This window comes from Bos grunniens, chromosome 5, assembly GCF_055505025.1.
Source record: "Bos grunniens cultivar Pamir isolate PY7600 chromosome 5, Bosgru_T2T1.0, whole genome shotgun sequence".
Taxonomy (NCBI): domain Eukaryota; kingdom Metazoa; phylum Chordata; class Mammalia; order Artiodactyla; family Bovidae; genus Bos; species Bos grunniens.
In genome coordinates, this window is record NC_141169.1 from 27,450,032 (window position 1) to 27,474,218 (window position 24,187).

The following is a 24,187-nucleotide window of genomic DNA, read 5'->3' on the forward strand; positions in this document are numbered from 1 at the left end:
TTTCTTTGAGCTTTGTACTGCCGTTTGTCCCATGCGGCAACCCGTACGCATCCGAATCTAGCCCGGGAACTAAGAGTCAGAGGAGCGGGGCTCTGGGACTCTGCTGATTCCGGGACGTCCTCGGGACCGGCAAGATGTGCTCCCTGGGGTTGTTCCCTCCTCCGCCGCCTAGAGGACAAATCACCTTATACGAGCACAATAACGAACTGGTGACAGGCAGTAGCTGTGAGAGTCCGCCTCCCGACTTCCGGGGCCAGGTGGTCAGGGCGAGGAGGGAGGGACCTTTAGACATGGGGGGCGGTGTTGGAGGGTATGTGGAAGCAGAGGCAGCATGGCGGGGGTCGGGGGGGGGGGTGGGGCGCGTCGCGGTCCCCAGACTGGAGGATTGGAAACAATCTCTCCCAGGTGGAGAAGAATAGAAGAGATGGAATGTGTTTTAGAGCTGGGATTGGAGGATGAGTGATGCTGAGGAGCTGTGGGGCGGGCCTAGCGGGGATGGAGAGAGTGGGGGCGAATCTAGGGGATGTGACTATGCAGGAGGACTTCTGATAAGTTGGAGACAGTATCTGGGACAACTGGGAAGGCCCAACCTGGGGAGTTTGTTCCCTCGAGGTTTTCCTGGCAAGGAAAAGGAAGAGAAATGGACGTTTATTGAACGTTTGTGTGGAAGAAAGAGGCTCTGAGTCAGGTGTTCTCCACAAATGTTTTAAAAATGTGATTTAATAATCACAGCATTCCTATGAAATATTATTCTGGTTTTACCGATAAGGGAGATAAGATTTGTTTCCCCAGTTCCACAAGTGTTTCTTTTGTGGAAATGGGAAACGGGGGTTCAGTAGGGATCTGGAAAGAACTCACTCACTGTCATACCTCTCATTTCTGGCTATAGTGGATTAATCTTCCTGTCCTAAACCTGACTAAGGATCCCTTGAAGACCCCTGGAAGGCTGGACCATGGCACAAGAACTGCCTTCATTCACCACCGGGAGCAAGTGTGGAAGAGATGCATCAACATTTGGTGAGACGTGGCAAAGGGTCTCCTGGGCCATTGGTCTACAGATCCTGGATGCAGTGGGGTCACCATCTCTCTACCCTGGGCTTCCTGGCTCTCTCTAGCTCAGAGCTGTCTGTCATTCAACACATCAAATTATCAGTCCTTTCTGTGGAACTCAGGGCTGTGCAATGGTAGTTCAGTTTCATCTCCAATGACTTGGTTTCCTTTCTGGTTTAATTATGTACAGGGTTCTAGTGATGATTAAATCAGAGAAGGCAATGGCACCCCACTCCAGTACTCTTGCCTGGAAAATCCCATGGACCGAGGAGCCTGGTGGGCTGCAGTCCATGGGGTCGCTTAGAGTCGGACACAACTGAGTGACTTCACTTTCACTTTTCACTTTCATGCATTGGAGAAGGAAATGGCAACCCACTCCAGTGTTCTTGCCTGGAGAATCCCAGGGATGGGGGAGCCTGGTGGGCTGCTGTCTATGCGGTCGCACAGAGTTGGACACAACTGAAGCAACTTAGCAGCAGTGATGATTAAATGAGTAAGTTCAGTTCAGTCACTCAGTCGTGTCCAATTCTTTTCGACCCCATGAATCGCAGCACACCAGGCCTCCCTGTCCATCACCAACTCCCGGAGTTCACCCAGACTCATGTCCATCAAGTTAGCGATGCCATCCAGCCATCTCATCCTCTGTCGGCCCCTTCTCCTCCTACCCCCAATCCCTCCCAGCATCAGAGTCTTTTCCAATGAGTCAACTCTTTGCGTGAGGTGGCCAAAGTACTGGAGTTTCAGCTTTAGCATCATTCCTTCCAAAGAAATCCCAGGACTGATCTCCTTCAGAATGGACTGGTTGGATCTCCTTGCAGTCCAAGGGACTCTCAAGAGTCTTCTCCAACACCACAGTTCAAAAGCATCAATTGGTTGGCACTCAGCTTTCTTCACAGTCCAACTCTCACATCCACACATGACCACTGGAAAAACCATAGCCTTGACTAGATGAACCTTTGTTGGCAAAGGAATGTCTCTGCTTTTGAATATGCTATCTAGGTTGGTCATAACTTTCTTTCCAAGGAGTAAGCGTCTTTTAATTTCATGGCTGCAGTCACCATCTGTAGTGATTTTGGAGCCCAGAAAAATAAAATCTGACACTGTTTCCACTGTTGCCCCATCTATTTCCCATGAAGTGATGGGACCGGATGCCATGATCTTCATTTTCTGAATGTTGAGCTTTAAGCCAACTTTTTCACTCTCCACTTTCACTTTCATCAAGAGGCTTTTGAGTTCCTCTTCACTTTCTGCCATAAGGGTGGTGTCATCTGCATATCTGAGGTTATTGATATTTCTCCCGGAAATCTTGATTCCAGCTTGTGTTTTTTCCAGTCCAGCGTTTCTCATGATGTACTCTGCATATAAGTTAAATAAGCAGGGTGACAATATACAGCCTTGACGTATTCCTTTTCCTATTTGGAACCAGTCTATTGTTCCATATCCAGTTCTAACTGTTGCTTCCTGACCTGCATACAAATTTCTCAAGAGGCAGGTCAGGTGGTCTGGTATTCCCATCTCTTGAAGAGTTTTCCACAGTTTATTGTGATCCACACAGTCAAAGGCTTTGGCATAGTCAATAAAGCAGAAATAGATGTTTTTCTGGAACTCTCTTGCTTTTTCCATGATCCAGCGGATGTTGGCAATTTGATCTCTGGTTCCTCTGCCTTTTCGAAAACCAGCTTGAACATCAGGAAGTTCACAGTTCATGTATTGCTGAAGCCTGGCTTGGAGAATCTTGAGCATTACTTTACTAGCGTGTGAGATGAGTGCAATTGTGCGGTAGTCTGAGCATTCTTTGGCATTGCCTTTCTTTGGGATCGGAATGAAAACTGACCTTTTCCAGTCCTGTGGCCATTGTGGAGTTTTCCAAATTTGCTGGCATATTGAGTGCAGCACTTTCACAGCATCATCTTTTAGGATTTGAAATAGCTCCACTGGAATTCCATCACCTCCACTAGCTTTATTCGTAGTGATGCTTTCTAAGGCCCACTTGACTTCACATTCCAGGATGTCTGGCTCTAGGTCAGTGATCACACCATCGTGATTATTTGGGTCATGAAGATCTTTTTTGTACAGTTCTTCTGTGTATTCTTACCACCTCTTCTTAATATCTTCTGCTTCTGTTAGGTCCATACCATTTCTGTCCTTTATGGAGCCCATCTTTGCATGAAATGTTCCCTTGGTATCTCTAATTTTCTTGAAGAGATCTCTAGTCTTTCCCATTCTGTTGTTTTCCTCTATTTCTTTGCATTGATCGCTGAGGAAGGCTTTCTTATCTCTTCTTGCTATTCTTTGAAACTCTGGATTCAGATGCTTATATCTTTCCTTTTCTCCTTTGCTTTTTGCTTCTCTTCTTTTCACAGCTATTTGTAAGGCCTCCCCAGACAGCCATTTTGCTTTTTTGCATTTCTTTTCCATGGGGATGGTCTTGATCCCTGTCTCCTGTACAATGTCATGAACCTCATTCCATAGTTCATCAGGCACTGTATCAGATCTAGGCCCTTAAATGAGTAAAACCCATGTTAATTCAGGAGTTAGTCATGATTAGTATTATGCTCATCATTGTATGTAGGGGTTCAAAGGGCATGTTCACCTGTAGTGTCATGAGCTGTTGCCATACAGGCCTCTAAGTTGTACACATTTATAGACCCACCAGCAGTGAGGTAACTGTGCTCCAATAAAAACCTAAAAATGAAACAAAGCGAAAAAAAAAAAGAAACAAAGCCAAAAAAGTGTATGAGAGTGCCTGTTTTCTGACACTTGTCTTTTCAAACTTTGATATTTGATTTTGCATAACCGTTTCATTTGCATGTCTCCTTGAGTGAAGCTAAACTTCAGGTTGTGGTCTGAAAACCCATTCAGTCTTGGATTCTTTCTCTATTTCTGCCTCCATCGAGCTGCTGCTTCTCTTCTGCTGTCTTTTTTTTTTAATAATTATTTGGCTGCTCTGGGTTCTAGTTGTGCAGGATCTTACATCTTCGTTGTGGCATTCGAGATCCTTAGTTGTGCTGCAGGATCTAGTTTCCTGACCAGGGACTGAACTCCGGCCCCCTGCATTGGGAGTATGGGGTCTTAGCCGCTGGATCACCAGGGAAGTTGCTTCCTGCTGTCTTTTATATGCATAGCTATTTTTTTTTTTAAGTTCTGTTTATATATTTTATTTTTGGCTGCGCTGAGTCTTCAGCTGCTGTGCGGGAGCTACCTCTAGTTGTGGCAGGCAGGGTTACTCTTTGTTGTGGGGTGCTAGGGCTTCTCACTGCAGTGGTTTCTCTTTTCGCAGAGCATTGGGCCAGGCATTCAGACTTCAGTAGTTGTGGTGCATGGGCTTAGCTGCTCTGCGGCATGTGGGGTCTTCCCAGTGCAGGGGTCAGACCTGTGCCCCCGCATTGGCAGGTGGATTCTTAACACTAGACCACGAGGGAAGTAATGTCTGTGCTTTTCAATATGCTTTGTAAGTTTGTCATAGCTTTTCTTCCAAGGAGCAAGCGTCTTTTAATTTCATAGCTTCAGTCACCACCTGCAGTGATTTTTGGAGCCCCAAAAAATAAAGTCTGTTACTGTTTCCATTGTTTCCCCATCTAGTTGCCATGGGGTGATGGGACTGGATGCCCTGATCTTAGTTTTTTAAATGTTGAGTTTTAAGCCAGCTTTTTCACTCTCCTCTTTCACTTTCATCAAGAGGCTCTTTAGTTCTTCGCTTTCTGCCATAAGGGTGGTGTCATCTGCATATCTGAGGTTATTGATATTTTTCCCGGCAATCTTGATTCCAGCTTGTGCTTCATCCAGCCCTGCATTTCGCGTGATGTATTCTGCATATAAGTTAAATAAACAGGGTGACAATATACACCCTTATCATACTCCTTTCCCAATTTGGAACTAGTCTGTTGTTCCATATCCGGTTCTAACTGCTGCTTCTTGTCCTGCATACAGATTTCTCAGGAGGCAGGTAAGGTGGTCTGGCATTCCCATCTCTTGAAGAATTTTCCGCAGTTTGTAATGATCCACACAATCAAAGGCTTTGGCATAATCATTAAAGCAGAAGTAGATGTTTTTCTGGAACTCTTGCTTTTTCTATGATCCAATGGATGTTGGCAATTTGATCTCTGGTTTTCTCTGCCTTTTCTAAATCCAGCTTGAACATCTGGAAGTTCATGGTTGACATACTGTTGAAGCCTGACTTGGAGAAGTTTGAGTATCACTTTGCTAGCGTGTGAGATGAATGCGATTGTGTGGTAGTTTGAGCATTCTTTGGCATTGCCTTTCTTTGGGATTGGAATGAATACTGACCTTTTCCAGTCCTGTGGCCACTGCTGAGTTTTCCAAATTTGCTGACATTTTGAGTGCAGCACTTTCACAGCATCATCTTTTAGAATTTGAAATAGCTTAGCTGGAATTTTGTCACCTCTACTAGCTTTATTTGTAGTGATGCTTCCTAAGGCTCACTTGAGTTCACATTCTAGGATGTCTGGCTTTGGTGAGTAATTACACCATCGTGGTTATTTGGGTCATGAAGATCTTTTTTGTACAGTTCTTCTGTGTATTCTTGCCATCTCTTCTTAATATCTTCTGCTTCTGTTAGGTCCATACCGTTTCTGTCCTTTATTGAGCCCATCTTTGCATGAAATGTTCCCTTGGTATCTCTAATTTTCTTGAAGAAGAGATCTCTATTCTTTCCCATTCTATGTTTTCCTCTATTTCTTTGCCTTGATCGCTGAGGAAGGCTTTCTTATCTATCCTTGCTGTTCTTTGGAACTCTGCATTCAGATGGTATATCTTTCCTTTTCTCCTTTGCCTTTAGCTTCTCTTCTTTTCTCAGCTATTTGTAAGGCCTCCTCAGACAACCATTTTGCCTTTTTGCATTTCTATTTTTGGGGGATGGTCTTGACCACTGCCTCCTGTACAGTGTCACAAGCCTCCATCCACAGTTCTTCAGGCACTCTGTCTATCAGATCTAATGCCTTGAATTTGTTTCTCACTTCCACTGTATAATCGTAAGGGATTTGATTTAGGTCATTCCTGAATGGTCTAGTGGTTTTCCCTACTTTCTTCAATTTAAGTCTGAATTTGGCAATAAGGGGTTCACCATCTGAGCCACAGTCAGCTCCCTGTCTTGTTTTTGCTGACTGTATAGAGCTTCTCCATCTTTGGTAGCAAAGAATATAATCAGTCTGATTTCGGTGTTGACCATCTTGTGATGTACATGTGTAGAGTCTTCTCTTGTGTTGTTGGAAGAGGGTGTTTGCTATGACCAGTGTGTTCTCTTGGCAAAACTCTATTAGTCTTTGCCCTGCTTCATTCCGTATTCCAAGACCAAATTTGCCTGTTACTCCAGGTATCATTTGACTTCCTACTTTTGCATTCCAGTCCCCTATAATGAAAAGGACATCTTTTTTGGGTGCTAGTTCTGAAAGGTCTTGTAGGTCTTCATAGAACCGTTCCACTTCAGCTTCTTCAGTGTTACTGGTTGGGGCATAGACTTGGATTACTGTGATACTGAATGGTTTGCCTTGGAAACAAACAGAGAGCATTCTGTCGTTTTTGAGATTGCATCCAAGTACTGCATTTCGGACTCTTTTGTTGACTATGAGGCTACTCCATTTTTTCTAAGGGATTCTTGCCCACAGTAGCAGATATAATGGTCATCTGAATTAAATTTGCCCGTTCCAGTCCAGTTTAGTTCACTGATTCCTAAAATGTCAATGTTCACTTTTGCCATCTCCTGTTTGACCACTTCCAATTTACCCTGATTCACCGACCATCCAGGTTCCTATGCAATATTGTTCTTTACAGCATCGGACTTTACTTCCACCACCAGTCACACCCACGACGCGGCGTTGTTCTCGCTTTGACAGCAGGGAGGCCCTCTGCTGTCTTTCAGGTGCTGACGTCCTGAACTGGACTTGCACCGCACCTTGGTGTTCACGTGTCTGTTCAGCACCCTCAGTCAGATACTCTACAGGCTCCACACACTCAGCATGTTTAGAATCAGTCTCTTTGTTTTCTTCTCTATGCCAGCGTCTTCCTTGTGTTTTTCGTCTCAAGGAATGCCCTTCCTAGTCATATAAGTGGTTTGAATGTAGGCTTTGGGACAGACAGACAGACTGAATCCTGAGTCTGCTTTTTCCTACCTAGTTCACCTTTGATAATCAACCTTTCACACTCCCTGTTCTCTCATCTAAAAATGCAGATGATAACAATCCCTGTTGTGTAGGGTTGTGATAATAGCTAAGTTAGATGTTGCGTGTGAAGCTGCAGCCCAGCCCTGGCACAGTGTAATCAGTGTTGGATGCTATAATTATCATCTAGGTGTTTCCCTTGATATTATCCTTTACCTTACTAATGTTGAATTAATCCTCCAATCCTGTCCGTTCTACTTCCTCAAGCTCTCAGACTTGCCCTCTTTTCTCAACCCCCAGTGGTTCAGGCCACTTTGGCCTTTCTCTAGATTCCTGAAGTAGCTTCTTAACCTGTTTCTTTCTCTCCATTCTTGTCTCCCTCTAATCTGCAGCCAGATTGATCTTTCTAAAATGCCTGGGTGATCAGTTTATTCCTTAACTGAAACTCCCTTCAGTGGCTTTCCATTCATTGTCTTCGGGCAAGTCCTGACTCCTTGATCTTCACACAAAGCCCTGACAGACCTCTGAGCCTTAGTTGTCTCATTGAGGAAATGGGTAGAATGAAAGGACGGTATAAAGTGTTTGACGTATAGTTGCCACTCATTAAATGGAAATGCTCTTACCTATTTTTTAAATATTTATTTATATATTACTCACTTGGCTGCACCAGGTCTTCATTGCAGCATGCATGATCTTATAGCTGCAACATGTGGGATCTAGTTCCCTGACCAGGGATGGAACCTGGGTCCTCTGCATTGGGAGTGTGGAGTCTTAGCCACTGAGCCACCAGGGAAGTCCCTGATCTTATTCTGAGTACATGTTTATTGAATGAATGAATGAATGGAGGAACTTAGAGGGGAGACTGAAGGGATCAAAGCTATCTAACTCAGTTCCCTCTCCTCTTCAGGCGTGATGTAGGCCTTTTCGGGGTGCTGAATGAAATTGCAAATTCAGAGGAAGAGGGTAAGTGTGTTTACCTGCAGCCTTCTCTGGTTCTGTGGTTGCCATCTCCCCTCCATATTCTCCGTAATTCATCCCAATACCTGTTGGCCCAGCGCCTTTCCCTTTATCCCTGTATTCCTGGCCCAGTTGTCTCCCCTGGTGCTATCTTCTCTCACCTCTACCTACCCCTCATGCCGCAGATTGGGTGTCCAGATCACTTGTTGGGTGGAAGGGCCTGGAGAGTGCTTGCCCTTGCTCAGTCCTTACCTAGGAAGGTGCCCAGTGAGAGCCCTGTGAACAGTTTAATCACGGCTGCTTCCTCAACCCCACAGTGTTTGAGTGGGTGAAGACGGCATCCAGCTGGGCCCTGGCACTCTGTCGATGGGCCTCCTCCCTCCACGGGTCCCTGTTTCCCCATCTGTCTGTAAGTTTGGCTTGTGCCACTGGCCCTCCCTGCTGCTACTCTCTGCTCCTACCATTTTCTGTGCCTTAGGGTCAGGCTGTGATGGGAAGACGGCAGAGGGTGGGAATGGTCCAGCTCCCCGTGGGAGCTTTGAGGGGATAAGCTCCCTTTGTCCCAGTGCATCCTCTGTCTGCTTTGTCATTACAGCTTAGGAGCGAAGATCTGATTGCTGAATTTGCTCAAGTCACAAACTGGTGAGTGTACCAGCTCTGGGGCTTTTGTTAGAAGGAAGTCCTGAATCTTGAAACTTCTGGGGAGATGGAAAAACAAGGCAGAGACTCCTCCCACCCCTTCCCTGACTGTTCCCCATGTTCTTGCTCCTTCTACCTCCCAATAAAGAAAGAAACAGCAAAAAATGGTAAACGGTCTCATGTGGAAGGCAGCCTGAGCTCTGGGCCCAGGTGTGGCGAGGTGCAGTTCGGACTCTTGACTCTCACTCCTGCCCCAGGTCCAGCTGCTGCTTGCGGGTCTTTGCATGGCACCCCCACACCAACAAGTTTGCTGTGGCTCTGCTGGATGACTCAGTCCGGGTGTATAATGCCAACAGGTATGTGGCGCACTGGGTGGGCTCTGACTCTTTTAAGTCTCCATCTCTCAGTCCCCACTTCCTTCTCCAGCTCTGGTGCCCCGGGAGTCCTGCAGTTCCTGAGCCCAGTCCGATGGCTCTTTTCAGAACTGGGGTCAGGGAGGCCCCACAGCTGGATGCATCCTCTTTCCAAACCCAGCCTTTATCCTGTCCTCTGTCCCACCCTACCCCCAGGCACTGGATGGTCTGCTTTCTTCTCTGGGTGTCTGTCCTCAATTACACTCAGGTCCCCTCCCCTTAGTGTCCCTGCTTTGACTCTGTCCGCTCCCATTTCACCCCAGCACTATCGTCCCCTCCCTGAAGCACCGGCTGCAGCGCAATGTGGCAGCCCTGGCCTGGAAGCCCCTCAGTGCCTCTGTCTTGGCTGTGGCCTGCCAGAGCTGCATTCTCATCTGGACTCTGGATCCCACGTCCTTGTCTACCCGGTGAGTTCCAGCAGTCTCTTACCTTGACTCGAGGCCATGGGTTGGTGAGGTCTGGGAGGAAAAGTTCTTTATCCTCACAGCACTTCCCATGGCTACAGAAGCAGACCTAAGGCCAAGGTGGAGGTTCTGCGAAGCGGTAATCTAGAGAAAGGGACAGAACTAGGGGCTTCTGGGATTGTGGGGAGTGTGCACCTGTGGATCGTGAAGTGGAAAGAAAGTCTCTTTGGGAGGACTGCCAGATGCAAGTTTAACAGGAGGGAGAAAGGCAATTAATGTAGATATGGAATTAATATGGATTTGAGCTGAAACCAGTGAAAATGGAAAAAGAATCCCCACAAGAACTAAATATAAAACCAGAAACTGGTTCTTTAAATTTTGAATAAAGATTTTGGCTCGCTTTATTAAGGCAAAAGCGAAAATCAAAGTATACTATTTTCAGAATGGGAAAAGAGAGAGAACCACGGATATGGAAGAAAATAGAATTATTAGAGAATATTTTATACATTTAGACCAGCACATTTGAAAATCTAAGGAAATGTTTGATTTTCTACCAAATACGTGTTACCAAAGTGGATGAGTTGTGCCACTAAAAAAGATGACAGACTGAGATGATTTTATGATGACTGCCTAATTGTCAGAGAAAAGATAATCTCCATGTTATTGGAACTAATCCAGATCATAGAAAAATTTGGAAAGCCTCCTGATTTGTTTCTTCCTTTTAATAAACTTTATATGGACGTAATTTTAGATTTTTGGAAAAGCTGCAAAGGTAGTACAGAGGGTTTGGCTATACCGTCACACCATTTCCCCCATTGTTAATATCTGATATTACCATGTTACATCGATCAAAACTAAGAAACTGACATTCGAATGTTGTTATTAACTAAACTATAGACTTTGTTTACATTTCACCAGTTTTCCCATTAATGTCCTCTATCTGTCCCATCCTGATTTGTTTTTTATAAAGTTAATGTGACCCTAAAACTGAAACCTGACAATAGGTAGTATAAGAAAGAAACTATTTGAATACTGATTTTAAAATCCTAAATAAAAGACTACCAAATAGAATCCAAAAGCATATTAAAAAAAAATTTTTTTTAACCTAGTGGAATTTTCCAGAAATTAGAAACTATTTACCATTAGGACATATATTAAAATGATTTATTACACTGGCAAATTAAGGGAGAAAAATGTTTGTATTAATAAATGCCCTTGAATAAGCAGATATCCTGCTGAATGCATAAAGTAAATAGGAATACACAGAGATGACCTAAACATAAAGAGTATATACTCAAAATCAGTGGCTGCCATATTAAACCGTGAAATAGGAAATAGTAAAAGTTTTTCCAGTAATGTCAGGATAAAGACAGAGGTATTGTTGCCACCATATTAATCAACAGTAGTTTTGGATGTTCTTGTGAGTGCAGTAAAACAAGAAAAAGGAATGTGGTAAAGTCTTGAGAAAGAAGATAAAATTAATTTTTTTGGAGATATGATTTTACACCTAGATAAAACAAGAGATTCAATTAAAAGAAACTTTAATCTGGTAAGAAATGTAAGTAGTACCATAATTGGATCCAGGAAACTGAAAAGGTCATAGCTTTCCTTTGTACCAGTAAGAATCAGCTGAGAAATTGTGATGAAAAATATGTTCTATTACAACAGGTCCAATAATTACTATAGGTTACTAGGAATAAATTGTTAAATTTATTTAATGTTAGACATCTGAAGAAAGTGGTTGAAGAATATTAAAGGAAGAAAAAAGTCACTCAGTCATGTCCAACTCTTTGCGACCCCATGGACTATCCTACCAGGCTCCTCCAGGCCTCCTTCCAGGCAAGAATACTGGAGTGGATTGCCATTTCCTTCTCCAGGAGATCTTCCTGACCCAGGAATTGAACCCAGGTCTCCCACATTGTCGGCGGACGCTTTACCGTCTGAGCCACGAGGGAAGTCAATGTTAAAACAAGAATATTAAACAAAAGCTTAATTAATGGCGGGACATGCTGCTGTATTCCTGGATAGGAAAATTTAATCATAAAGATGTCAAGTTAAGTATATTTCCGATTAGCATTCTACTGAATTGTTTTTGTGAACTGGAAAAAATGCTATTTAGAGTTTTTAGGAAAGAATAAATGTGGAAGGCTGGCCACGAATGTTTGCAAAGGAAGCGCATGGACAGGAGACTTGCCTCTAGGCATTGAAATGTTTCATGAAGTCACAGTAACACAAAGATACTGCCATGAGGTCAGACAAGCGCATCAGTGTGTCAGAACAACATTCAGGGACAGACCTAGGAATTCATGGAAATTTAATATATGATGAATTTGGCCTGCATTGCAATAGACAAGTTCAGATTTCTTTTTTTTTTAGTGGTTTTGACATAATTGGCTATCCATTTAGAAAATGATAAAGTTCGGCCTTGCTTCACATTTTATATACAAATAAATTCCAAGCTGATAAAAAAACTAAGTATAAAAATACATAATTAAAAGGACTAGAAAAATATATAGGATTTTTTTTTTGCCCATTCAGAATGACAGTTAAAACTGAAATGTTTGATAACATCCATTATTAGCAAGAGTAGGAAACATGGCATAGTGTGGTACAAACTTTTTTTTTTTTAATTATTTTATTTTGGCTGCACCTGGTCTTTGTTGCTGCGTGTGGGCTTTCTCTAGTTGCAGTGAGCAAGGGCTTTCTCTGGTTGCAGTGTGCGAGCTTCTCATTGCAATGGCTTCTCTTGTTGAGACCACAGGCTCTAGGGAACACAGGCTTCAGTGGTTGCGGCACAGGGGCTCAGTAGTTGCGGCTCCCAGGGTCTAGAGCTCTGGCTCAGCAGTTACGGTGCACTGGCCTGTGGAATCTTCCTGCACCAGGGATCGAACTGGTATCCCCTGCATTGTGAGGCAGATTCTTAACCACTGGGCCACTAGGGAAGCCCCACAAACTTTTCAGAAAATAATTTGTTGGCATATTTATCTTTTGAAAGGTGCAAGTCTTTTACCCACAATTCCATTTTAATACTGTATTCTATACAAATAATGACATGAGTACATAAAGATATAAAGAATACTTTGCAGTACTATATGTAATAAAAAAATCACCAACAACTGAAGTGTCTGTGGAAGCACGACTGAATAAATAATAGTTCATCTATTCAGTGGAATACAGTGAGGCCACTGAAAAGAATGAGATGGATCTCTGTAAACTGATGTATTGTAAAATTAAGAGTAACTTGTAGACTGGTGACCTCATTAGAGCTAAAGGTGGGTGTACAGTTGGGAGGAAAAAGGACAGAGTGGCATTAATTGATAGTAGCCTGCACTTTTTGGGCCAAGTATGTCGCTCTGGAGATTCAGAGCTGACTGACACAGCTGGTGGCCTCAGTTAGTTCCCAGCCTAGTCGGGGAGGTTGCCACACGCGCCATCTTTGATGAGCAGAAAACGAGGCAGAGCACCGAGGAGGGAAGCTAACTGTGACAAGGAAACAGAGAGGTTTGGGAGCACAGGTTGAATTCTGAGGAGTGGCAGATAACTAGAAAGATAAGAGATTGGAACTGTGAGGTGATGTCATGGGGTATCCTGGCCTCCAGCCAGGATGGGCCTGTGGAGAGAGGGTTCTCACCCAGAGCAGAGCATGCATCTCCCCAGCCCAGCACCATAGAACTTTACTTGTCACAAGTTTTGTCTCTTTCGGACTTCCCTGGTGGCTCAGTGGTAAAGAATGTGCCTGTCGATGCAGCAGACACAGGTTCAATACCTGATCCAGGAAGATTCCCACATTCTTCAGAGCAACTAAGCTTGGGAGCCTGTGCTCTATTGAGCCTGTGCTCTAGAGCCCAAAAACCACAACTACTGAGCTCCCGTGCCCTAAAGCCCATGCTCCGCAACCAGAGAAGCCATTGCAACAAGAAGCTCCTCTAATGCAACTAGAGAAAAAACCCACGTGGCCACAAGGATCCAGCACAGCCAATAAATAAATGAGTAACAGGAGTAATAAAGTTCTTGTCTCTCAGGTTTACCCGCTTTCACCCTTCTGGGCCTCCTGGTAGCGACTGCCCTTGCTTCCTCCTTGTTCTCCTTTAACTTCCATTATTCTTACTCCTGCATTCAGAGGGCCCACAGGGATGGGGCGGTGTTAGCAGGCGGAGGCAAGGGAGCAGTCACAGGGCTTTCTTCTTGTCTTCTGACCCCACGCCGTCTCCCTTCTGCAGACCCTCTTCTGGCTGTGCCCAGGTGCTCTCTCACCCTGGGCACACACCCGTTACCAGCTTGGCTTGGGCCCCTAGTGGGGGGCGGCTGCTCTCAGCTTCCCCTGTGGACGCTGCCATCCTGGTGAGTTGATCCCCATACCTCTTGGGGTCACTTCAGCCACACCCCTCAGACTTGAGGGAAGAGCTGCCTTTGCCTGGTGGGGGGAAGTACACTGTGGGAGGCGAGGAACAGTTATCCATTCAGTCTTAAATTTATCCAAGGTGCAGGAGCACCCTGCTCCTCACATGTAAAATTCTGCTCGCTGTTTCCTCCTGTTTCAACCCTCTCCACTTCCTCCCCTCTCTGGTTCTTTGTACCTCAGGGAAGGGGGTCTGTGGGGTGTTGGGGATACTGTCTCCCTGTCTCACTGTCCCCCCCTCCTAGGTATGGGATGTCTCAACAGAGACCTGTGTTCCCCTTCCCTGGTTTCGGGGAGGTGGGGTTACAAACCTGCTCTGGTCCCCAGATGGCAGCAAAGTCTTGGCTACCACTCCTTCAGCTGTCTTTCGGTGAGTGTGGCGAGAGTGGAAGTGGGCAGGAAGGATGTGGAGAAAGGCCCTAGGCTTCTGGAACTTCCAGCTGCACAGCCTTCTGTCCCCATTCCCATTCCCCTCAACCTGGGACTGACAGGCAGGGAGGTCTGAGCTGTGAGACCTGCAACTCTAAGCTGTGGCCTGCTTCTCTGGCACAGAGTCTGGGAGGCCCAGATGTGGACTTGCGAGCGGTGGCCTACCCTCTCGGGGCGATGCCAGGTAGGAGGGAGTGTGAGGTGCAGGAGCTGGGGAGGAGGTTGGCTGTACTTGCCCCCCACCTCCTCTACTTCTCTTGCTCCTGTGCGTCCTTCCTGAATTCTCATAGACTACCCTTTTCCTGCCCTTTGCTCCCTGACCCCAGACTGGCTGCTGGAGCCCCAGTGGAAACCGCCTGCTGTTCACCGTGTTGGGGGAACCGCTTATTTACTCCTTGTCATTCCCAGAACGTTGTGGTGAGTCAGGGGCAACACTTCCGGATGCACAATAGCTGGGGTAGTCAGAGGGAGGAAAGAGCTATCAGGAATATGCTGCCTTGAAGGAAAAAGGGAAGTAAAGAAGCTCGGAAGACTTGAGAGGCATTGATGCCTGTGATGGGGAGGAGACGGGGAACCGGGGGAGAGGGGCCCTTTTCCTACACTTAAGAGCACCTGCTCTGATCCACAGGTGAGGGAAAGGGGTATGTTGGAGGCGCCAAGTCCGCTACGATAGTGGCAGATCTGTCTGAGACCACCATACAGACGCCAGATGGCGAGGAGAGGTAAGCTGGGTGGGTGAGGAAAGGACGGAGACAAGGCTGGGAGGGACCACGCAGAGCCCGGCAACCTGGCAACCTGCTGTTCTCACTCATAGACTTGGGGGAGAGGCTCACTCCATGGTCTGGGACCCAAGCGGGGAGCGGCTAGCTGTGCTCATGAAAGGTAAGAGGTGGTGAGGAAGGCCTCTGCTGAGGCTGCACCATCTTCCCATCAGTCAAGTGTATCCGTGTCCTGGCAGCAGTTCTGCTGTGCCCCTGCCCTGGGATTTGGCCTCCAGAGTTCCTTCCTATCCCTCGTCCATCTCTTATAGGCAATCCTCGGGTCCAGAATGGGAAACCAGTCATCCTCCTTTTTCGCACTCGAAACAGCCCTGTGTTTGAGCTACTTCCTTGGTAAGTGCTGGGTTCCTCACTGGCCCTCCCATACCAAACCCACATCCCACTATACCTGCCTTCTGCCTCCAGCTGCCTGCTCACCTTCTCTTCGTCTAGTGGCATTATCCAGGGGGAGCTAGGAGCCCAGGCCCAGCTCATCACTTTCCATCCTTCCTTCAACAAAGGAGCTCTGCTCAGCGTGGTGAGTAGGCCAGCTGCTGGGCTGCAGGAGTGGGGAGGAGCTGAGGGCCATGGCTACTGGGTGGCTCTGCTGGAGATAGCCCTTCTCTGGGCCCAGGCTGACTTTGCTCCCCTCTCTCTGCAGTGCTGGTCCACAGGCCGGGTCACCCACATCCCTCTGTACTTTGTCAATGCCCGGTTTCCACGCTTTAGCCCAGTGCTTGGCCGAGCCCAGGAGCCCCCCGCTGGGGGTGGAGGCTCTATTCACGATCTACCTCTGTTTACTGAGACATCCCCAACTTCTGCCCCTTGGGACCCTCTCCCAGGGCCACCCCCTGCTCGGCCCCACTCCCCTCACTCCCACTTTCAGTAATAAAAGTGTCCTTTCTTGCTTTCCACTTAATTATGAGACTTTGTCTTTTCCAGTGAGTTGCACTGGGGTACACTGAAGGAAAAAAAAGGCATGGACTTAGGGTTTAAATCTTGGCTTTCACTTTTTAGTCACTCCTTGTGAATCTGGTCATTATTTACCCTTAAGAACTGGATAGTTTTCAAATGATTTGAAAGCAAAACTGAGAAAATACGTAGCACCAGCTCTGGCACATAATAGATGTTACACTTTCCCCAAATTTAAGCAAGCTCCCAGAATAGTGCAGGGGAGTAATAGAACATTATTTGGTCAGCATGAGATGGGAGTTTTATTGGACCATGGGATTTGGGGCAGGTGTAGGTGCTGGGCGCTGGGCCAAGGTGGCACGGGCCATGCTCAGGGCACCCTCTCGGGTACGGTGCCCACCAATGAAGCCACTGGCATGGACAAAGATGCAGCCAGGAATTCCACTGATCTGGTCCAGGGCCTCATCCCGAAGACCCCTCCATGGCTCTAGCAGGGGTAACCTACGAGTGAGCAGAAAAGGGAGTTGGTGGGGGCAAATGGAGGTCGTGAGGAACTGGGAGAGGGGGAGCAGAGGCCTAGGTTAGTGGCTGCCTCCTCTGATGGGGCTGAAACATGCCTGAAGGGCTGCAGGGTGGACCCCTAGGCCCTCACCTGCTCTGGAACGAATGGGGCTCCTTAGGCACACACTGCACCCGCCACTGTCCAGCCTGGTCTGTGTAGATAACAAAGGCGATGGTCCCTGCAGGGGACAGCCCCAACTCCAGCTGATAGAGGTGCTCCTTCCAGGGGCAGCCACCCTTTTCTAGTTCTATTATCTCCCCGCTTGGATCCACCTGCAAAAGAAGTGGAGCTGGCACAGACGGCTCAGGGTAGGAGCATGAGCCCCAACAGGCCAGCAGCCTGCCAGCACGCACTCTCTAGGGCCGCAGTGCCTCTTCCCAGGTCCATACCTGGAACCTCTTGGCCAGGGCCTCTTCCACCAGGGTCCGCGCTGGCAGCCAGCTGTTCTGGTAGAAATCTAGTCTCTGCAGGAACTCCTCTCGAACCAGGTCCATTGCACGCTTGAACCCAGCCTGGGAATGAGAACCATGGTGCTGGCCCAAACTAACTCTGCTAGGGCTCAAGAGGCCAAGCCCGCTCACTTCCTCCCCTGATTTTCACACACCTCAGTCTCTTTTCCCCAGGCCCTCCTTACCTCAGTGTCTTGGTTGGGCTGGTTCCAGGTGGGATTAAGCCGAGCAACCCTGGCGCTCAGCGTGGTGGTCAGCAGGTACCGAGGCTCTCCCTCCTCCCACTGGGAAATCCCATTATCCACTGCATCTACTTCCTCCACGAAGTTTTCATACATCTAAGGCAGCAGTAGGAGAAAGGCTCTGGAGGGCACTATTTGCATAAAGCTTTATAGATCTCAGAATGTATGCATATACAGTCTTTCATCTTCACAAGGATCCTGCAACAATCTCCCAACATTACTTGGACGATGAGAGGGGTAATTGCAGAGTTCAGCAACTTCCTGAAAGGCAGAGAGCATACAGCACTAGGGCTGAATTCAGATCACCTGATTTCTGATCCAATGCTTACTCTGCTGCTGCTGCTGCTAAGTCGATTCAGTCGTGTCCGATTCTGTTCGACCCCATAGACGGCAGCCCACCAGGCTCCCCCGTCCTTGGGATTCTCCAGGCAAGAACACTGGAGTGGGTTGCCATTTCCTTCTCCAATGCATGAAAGTGAAAAGTGAAAGTGAAGTTGCTCAGTCGTGTCTGACTCATAGCGACCCTATGGACTGCAGCCTACCAGGCTCCTCCGTCCATGGGATTTTCCAGGCAAGAGTACTGGAGTGGGGTGCCATTGCCTTCTCCAGTGCTCACTCTACTACAGCTCAAAGCCCGAGCCAAGGCCAGCATGTGTGGGGAGGGGGCTGCTGTGTTCTGAACAAGGAAAGTCTTGAGTTCCATGATGGGCTCTGTGGGGTGGATCCTCATGGCTGAGGGCAGGTAAATCTCCAGCTGATCCACTTAATGAGCTACAGGAGGGTCTGATCAAGCACACCCATCAAGTGGGAGAAGATAAGTACTAGACATCAAGGGCTGGAATGTGGTCCCGGGGCAGCCCATGATGTACCACATGGCATCTCCTGAGCCTAAAGAAATGGTAGGATGCCTCAAGAATCTGGGGGCAGAAAAGGACATGGGATATCAGTATTTAATGCAAAACTGCCTTACAAAATAGGCCTACATTTAAACACATCTGTGGTATGTAGAAAAAGTGCTACTCAGGGAGAGGTGGAAAAGAAACTCCTCTCTGCCCAGCACCAACTGGTCTGAACCCCCAACCCGAGGCTCCGTTAAAACTTGGGTGCAATTTTAATATCCAAAACATACAAACAGTCCACCAGGACTTCCCTGCTGGTCCAATGACTAAGATTCTGTACTTACAATACAAAGGGCCCAGGTTCAATCCCTGGTCAGGGAACTAAGATCCCATGTGCCACAGCCAAATAAATAAATAATGAATATTTTTTAAAAAAACAGCTCATATAACCTAACATCAAAACCAAAGAACCCAACTGAAAAATAGGCAGAACTGGATATTTTCCCAGAGAAGATCTACAGATGGCCAAAAGGCCATCAACATTACTGATTATCAGAGAAATGCAAATTAAACCACAACTGAGATATTACATCACACTTGTCAGAATGGCTATCATCAAAAACACCACAAGGAACACATGTTGCTGAGGATGTGGAGAAAAGGGAGCCCTTGTACACTGTTGGTGGGAATGGAGATTAGTGCAGCCACTGTGGAAACAGTATGGAAGTTCCTCAAGAAGTTAAAAATAGAACTATCATATGACCCAGCAATTCTGGGTATTTATCTGAAACAAACAAAAATACTAATTCAAAAAGAGATATGCACCTCAATGTTCACAGCAGCATCATGTGCAACAGTCAAGGTGTGAAAGCAACCTAAGTGTCCATCAACAGATGAGTGGATAAAGAAGATGTAGTGTACAACAGGATATGACTTAGCCATAAAATGAAAAAAATAATGAAAATTTGCCATTTCCAACTACATGGATGGACTATAACAAACTCACAGACCTAACAAATGAGTGGCTACCAAAGGGAAGAGGGAAGAGAGGAGGAGCAAGATGGGGTTGGGTTAAGAGGTACAAGCTGCTGCTGCTGCTAAGTCGCTTCAGTCGTGTCTGACTCTGTGTGACCCCATAGACAGCCCACCAGGCTCCCCCGTCCCTGGGATTTTCCAGGCAAGAACTCTGGAGTGGGTTGCCATTTCCTTCTCCGATGCATGAAAGTGAAAAGTGAAAGTGAAGTCACTCAGTCGTCTCCGACTCTTAGCGACCCCATGGACTGCAGCCCACCAGGCTCCTCCGTCCATGGGATTTTCCAGGCAAGAGTACTGGAGTGGGGTGGAGGTACAAACTACTATATGTAAAATAAATCATCGTATCCCTGGTGATCCAGTGGCTAAGACTCCAAGCTTCCAATGCAGGGGGTCTGGGTTTGATCCCTGGTTGCGGAACTATATCCCACATGCCACAGTTAAGACCCAGCATAGCCAAAAAAATTAAATAAACATTAAAAAAGAGAACATGCTTAAAATAAGCTACAAGAAAATACTTTATAGCACATGGAATATAGCCAATATTCTATCATAACTCTAAGCAGAGTATAATCTTCAAAAATTGTGAATCACTATGTAGTACACCAGAAACACAATAAAACCTTGAGTATAATTTAGTTCAGTTGCTTAGAAACCCCTCAGCAGTAGAAGGGAAAATTGACCCAGGCAGTCTAAAACCTATTCCAGAAGCTCCAATTTAAACACTCATATTTATTCAACTCTTTTGGATCTCACTAATGCTGTGTCATAGAGGAGACAGACAAGCCGAGACAGAGAACTGAACTCGACAGCCCATCTGCAAAAAATAGAGTTGACTGCATCCGAAGTTTGTCTTGTGAACTTCACAGGAGCAGGGTCAAGTAGCTGACCTCAGAATCATGGATCCAAGTGCATGCCAGGGCCACACTAGCCCTTGTTGCTTCCCCAACCACAGCCACCTGAACTGCCTGCAGGGGGCGCTGGTGGAACCTGAAGAGGTTTTCATAATCAAACCCTTCCCAGTTTCCCAACTCACTGTGCCTTTGAAAACAGCAGTGCCTGAGATACGCTGCCCTCCACCTTCAGGGCAGCCAGCACCTTAGTCACATGCTGCCAAACGTAAGCAGCCTGGTCTACTTCCAAGTTGTTGAACAATTGTTTTTTATGTGTGTCAGGGCATGCTTTACAGTTTTCAAAGCCCTTCCCCATACATTACCTCATCCATGTCTCACAACCACCCGAGAATGGAGGCAGGAGAGATTACCCATCCCCCCCGTGAGGAGACGGGCTTGACTAAGCCAGAGGGCGGTGGGCCAGCACGGGTCAGAAACCCTGACCTGAGCGTGGTCGTGAGTGTCGCTCTAGCCCACGGGGTGGAGATGCACGTGGGGGGCATCTCTGTCCTTGGGTCCCCACCTTGTCATACAGGGTGCCCACCATGCCGTCCTCTTCGCTAGTGCCCAGCAACTGGGCCAGCAGCTTGTGCCCGAAGTGCAGATAGATGAGTCCCGCACTGCTCAGCTTGGTCTGCCATGGCTTCCCAGGGGACAGGGAGCTCATGGTCTCTGTGAAAGACCTGAGGAGCACAGGGAGGTGGGGCTAACGCCAACCGCCCCGGCTCGGCCACTGCATGCGCACGTGCAGGCACAGCGCGGTGGGGAGGCTGGGGAACACCGAGGGAACTGGGAGAAAGCCTGGCTGGGGAGGCTTTGGCTTGTCCTCAGGGGTTAACACAGACTTGAGTCTGGAGTCCCCATGCATCCGTTGGGCTTCCCTGGTGGCTCAGATGTCATCTGACAAGGATTAACTCGGTGCTTACAACATGCCCAGACTTTGTTGTAAACATTAGAGATGAAAAAAACTAAGACTCTGTCCCTGCCTTCAAGTTTATCTTCCTAAGGCAGATGTACAGGGACACATGGACACACCTGGCCACACACCGCCCCCCGTGCACACTCACATGAGCAACCAAAGGAATGCTCCAGCCAGTTATAAACAAGGAAAGGGCTCAGGAGAAGAACCTTCAGGTCATTCTTGGAAGATGAATTAGTGGGTGTGCGGCAGACACATAAAGGGGGAAGAAGAAAAGGCATTCCAAGTAGAGGGAACATGTATAATGCCTAAGAGAAAGGTATCCATGGAACCGCAAGAAAGCAGCTTGGGATGGGGAATAAGAGGCAGAAGATAAAGCAGGAGCTGGACCAGGGCAGGCCTTGAATGCTACACTTCAGAGTCTGAAGTTTATCTGTAGGTAAAGAGGAGCCACTGAGAGACTTTAAGCCAGAGCATGTCAGAAAGAGCACTGTGCCAGCCAGCATGGGGAAGCGATCCAAGATCACCTGCAATGATCCGGGTGAGTGAGGAAGGCAGGGGCTTGAACAGCCTTGGGACAGAGGGTACGGAAATGGTATGATAGTTCTTAGAACAGTAGAAACCACAGTAAATACCAGTCCATCAGAATCACAAAGGAAGCTCATTTTTTCATTCTAATGATTTTTATTATTAAATATTAAGTAAACACAAAAATACCTATAAAATACTCATAAGGTATAAAGACTAATAACAATAATGTCCCAGAAAAGATTCAGGAAGAAGCAAAACTAAATAAATAGTTGATGCAAACAGATAAGACGTATGTGCTAAACTGTACACGAGAGCATACAAGGCCATGATGAGCACAAAATTCAGGATGCTGCTTACTCCTGGGGAGGCGGGGATGGGATGCGGAAGAGGCACAGGTACAGGTGCTAAGATCATGGTAATGGTCTACTTCTTCGGCTGGGAGATCGGTTCATGGGTGTTCATTCTATGTTTTATATACCAGAAATATTAAATATATTGTTTTACATGTCAAATATGGCACACTTTTTAAAAAAGTATATAAAATCATCAGAAAAAAAGAAGCACTCAATTACGTCAAGTGCCACAAAGAAGTCAGTTAAGTGAGAGGGTTAAGGTGACAGGTCAGTCAGTTAACCCTCAACCAGCAACCTGAGCCTGGCATTGAGGTCACTGGTGCCCTTTCCACCAGCATTTCCGATAGAGGGACTGGAAAAGACCTGGCTGAATGAATGATAGGATGGATAAAAGGAATGAACTCAAAGAAATGTGGAGCCAGGGTCAGCTCTTCTTTTCAAGAATGCCTGAGAAGTGAGGGTGAGATTAGGTCGTACACACCGGGAGCATTCCCTCTCCATATCACTAATGAAAAGTAATATGTATACTTACATAAAAAAGACAAAGATAGGGAGGAAAGGAGAGAGAGAGAAAGAGAAAAACAGACTTAAAACCTCCTCATGATACCCCAGAGAATAACCACTTTAAACAGCGTGGTGTATGTGAGGGAGGGAGTCATGGGTTTTTTTTCAGTCCCTTGTTTTCAAGATGGGAGATGTGTAAACAGAGTTTCTTTCTTCAAGTAAGAAGTAGAAACACCGATATACAGAGTCCCAGAGCAGGAAGTGATACATTGGAAAACAGAAGGGTTTCCTGAATTGGAAAGAGGGAGTTGATTCAGGAGTGAGAAACTGAGGAAGTACACGCAGGAAAAGCTCAATTTCTTTTGAGAGAAAAGAGACAGGATCACTCACCGAGAAAGTTTGATGAGGTAGGGGCTTGAGGAGAGGGAAAAAGATTGGAGAGGTACTTGGGATTCTGGCCTATCTGTGGACAAGAACGATTTCCCAGCGGTAGAGTGTCAATGACATAGAAGACAACACACAGCTGAACTATCACCACCTACCACAATCACGTGGGCCAGCAGTCTGAGGTAGGGTAGCAAGGGCACAAGAACGGATTAATCCCTGCTGGGGTATTCAGTGAGGTAAGGATAAGGCTGGTGGGAGAAAAGCCTGACTGAGCCAAAGAAGGAAGTGAGTCGGTAAGGGCCCCGGGGTGACCAAGGGAGGCCATGGCAGATGCGAGGGCTCAGGGAAGCACAAAGCCAACTAGATGGGTGCAGAGTAGGTGGCGCACTGGAAGCATGGGAGACAGTAGTCCCATGGGACTCAAGGACGAGGCGGTTCCCTTCGCTGACAAGAACCACGGCAGTGGCCTGGGGCACTGAGAAAATTAAAGAAATGGTAGTGAGTACTCACCTCTGGTGATGGTCATATCGGTGTCTCTGAGGGTCGTATTCGCCACCCACGTCTACCACGATGTCACAAGCAGCCAGTTTCTCGGGGTCTCGGGTCCGCACAATCTCTGCCTCCTGCAGGGGACACAGGAAGTGAGGGGGTTGCCTGGGTCGCACAGGTAGGGGATTAAGGTTGGGCTTCCAAGGAGCAGAGGAGGGGAGAGGGGTGCTCGGACGGGACACCCTTAGGAGGACGCGGTCCACCCCGGAGATTTGGCGGCAGCCTCCGGGTCAGTTTGCGCGGCCTGTACCTACCCGGTACTCCGGTAGGAGGCGCAGCAAAGCGCACGCCAGCGCCTCATCGCAGTGGAAGGTGCCATTGTGCGTCCCGATTCGGGGCGGGGCCATGAGGTGGCTGCGGGGTCGTTTGGAAGGTGCGACGGGCTCCAGGCTGAGCTTGAGATGCGGGCTCCGGAGAGGTAGCGGCGGCAACAGGACAGGCAGGAAACCGCGCAGGAAGCGGTGGCCCATACAGCTTTCTCCACGAGGAGTCAGTAAGGGAGCCGACCCGGAAGGGGAAACGCCTGCGCAGCCCCACTTCCGGTTGCCAGTTGTTCCTATGGCAACGGGCCGCGCAGAGAGAGCTTGCCGCCCAGCATTGAATTTTTTTATTATTGCTTTTATTTTACCCAGGGCTGGACCACTGCTTTGCCACCTGGTGCCCAAAGTTGCATTAAAAACAATGCTGAGAGGTCATACCTTGAAGCTTTATGATGGCATTTTCCGTCTTCTCAAATTTCTATACCACAGTTTTTAATTTTTTTTAATATAAATTTAATTGGAGGCTAATTACTTTACAATATTGTATTGGTTTTGCCATACATCAACATGAATCCGCCACGGGTGTACAC

The 24,187-nt window shown here is 47.1% G+C and overlaps 2 protein-coding genes across 8 annotated transcripts; one reads left to right on the forward strand and one right to left on the reverse strand.

Annotated features, from left to right (window-relative positions):
- The first annotated feature begins 53 nt into the window (after positions 1-53).
- Positions 54-16,084, forward strand: AAAS (aladin WD repeat nucleoporin). 5 transcript variants are annotated; one of them, XM_086399280.1, is made up of 16 exons: positions 54-257; positions 890-1,017; positions 8,074-8,129; positions 8,441-8,532; positions 8,719-8,765; positions 9,020-9,118; positions 9,439-9,582; positions 13,800-13,920; positions 14,224-14,348; positions 14,531-14,591; positions 14,734-14,824; positions 15,036-15,129; positions 15,222-15,289; positions 15,438-15,519; positions 15,619-15,703; positions 15,827-16,084. In XM_086399280.1, the coding sequence occupies exons 1-16, from the start codon at positions 135-137 to the stop codon at positions 16,052-16,054; spliced, it is 1,644 nt and encodes a 547-aa protein (XP_086255406.1). In that variant the 5' UTR covers positions 54-134; the 3' UTR covers positions 16,055-16,084. The 5 variants fall into 5 exon arrangements, with proteins under 5 accessions (XP_086255406.1, XP_086255408.1, XP_086255409.1 ...); XM_086399281.1 differs by lacking the exon at positions 54-257 and adding an exon at positions 312-405; XM_086399282.1 differs by lacking the exon at positions 8,441-8,532.
- A 271-nt stretch (positions 16,085-16,355) lies between these two features.
- On the reverse strand, positions 16,356-23,829 carry MYG1 (MYG1 exonuclease). Of its 3 annotated transcripts, XM_086399295.1 has the most exons (7): positions 23,592-23,829; positions 23,299-23,411; positions 20,618-20,777; positions 17,274-17,426; positions 17,029-17,151; positions 16,730-16,911; positions 16,356-16,578 (listed from the first exon to the last, which is right to left on the reverse strand). In XM_086399295.1, the coding sequence occupies exons 1-7, from the start codon at positions 23,805-23,807 to the stop codon at positions 16,380-16,382; spliced, it is 1,146 nt and encodes a 381-aa protein (XP_086255421.1). In that variant the 5' UTR covers positions 23,808-23,829; the 3' UTR covers positions 16,356-16,379. The 3 variants fall into 3 exon arrangements, with proteins under 3 accessions (XP_086255421.1, XP_086255422.1, XP_086255423.1); XM_086399296.1 differs by lacking the exon at positions 20,618-20,777; XM_086399297.1 differs by lacking the exon at positions 20,618-20,777 and having other exon boundaries at positions 17,274-17,591.
- Positions 23,830-24,187: the final 358 nt, after the last annotated feature.

What these genes read in the sequence shown, in the direction of transcription:
- AAAS (XM_086399280.1), top strand. Translation starts at nt 135, where the DNA reads ATGTGCTCCCTGGGGTTGTTCCCTCCTCCGCCGCCTAGAGGACAAATC. An exon ending in AAGAGATGCATCAACATTTG is followed by an intron (nt 1,018 to 8,073) that starts GTGAGACGTGGC and finishes TCTCCTCTTCAG; the next exon opens with GCGTGATGTAGGCCTTTTCG. An exon ending in ACGCCAGATGGCGAGGAGAG is followed by an intron (nt 15,130 to 15,221) that starts GTAAGCTGGGTG and finishes TCTCACTCATAG; the next exon opens with ACTTGGGGGAGAGGCTCACT.
- MYG1 (XM_086399295.1), bottom strand. Translation starts at nt 23,807, where the DNA reads ATGGGCCACCGCTTCCTGCGCGGTTTCCTGCCTGTCCTGTTGCCGCCG. An exon ending in TGGGCACCCTGTATGACAAG is followed by an intron (nt 17,427 to 20,617) that starts GTGGGGACCCAA and finishes CTGCTGCCTTAG; the next exon opens with ATGTATGAAAACTTCGTGGA. An exon ending in CCCCATTCGTTCCAGAGCAG is followed by an intron (nt 16,579 to 16,729) that starts GTGAGGGCCTAG and finishes GCTCACTCGTAG; the next exon opens with GTTACCCCTGCTAGAGCCAT.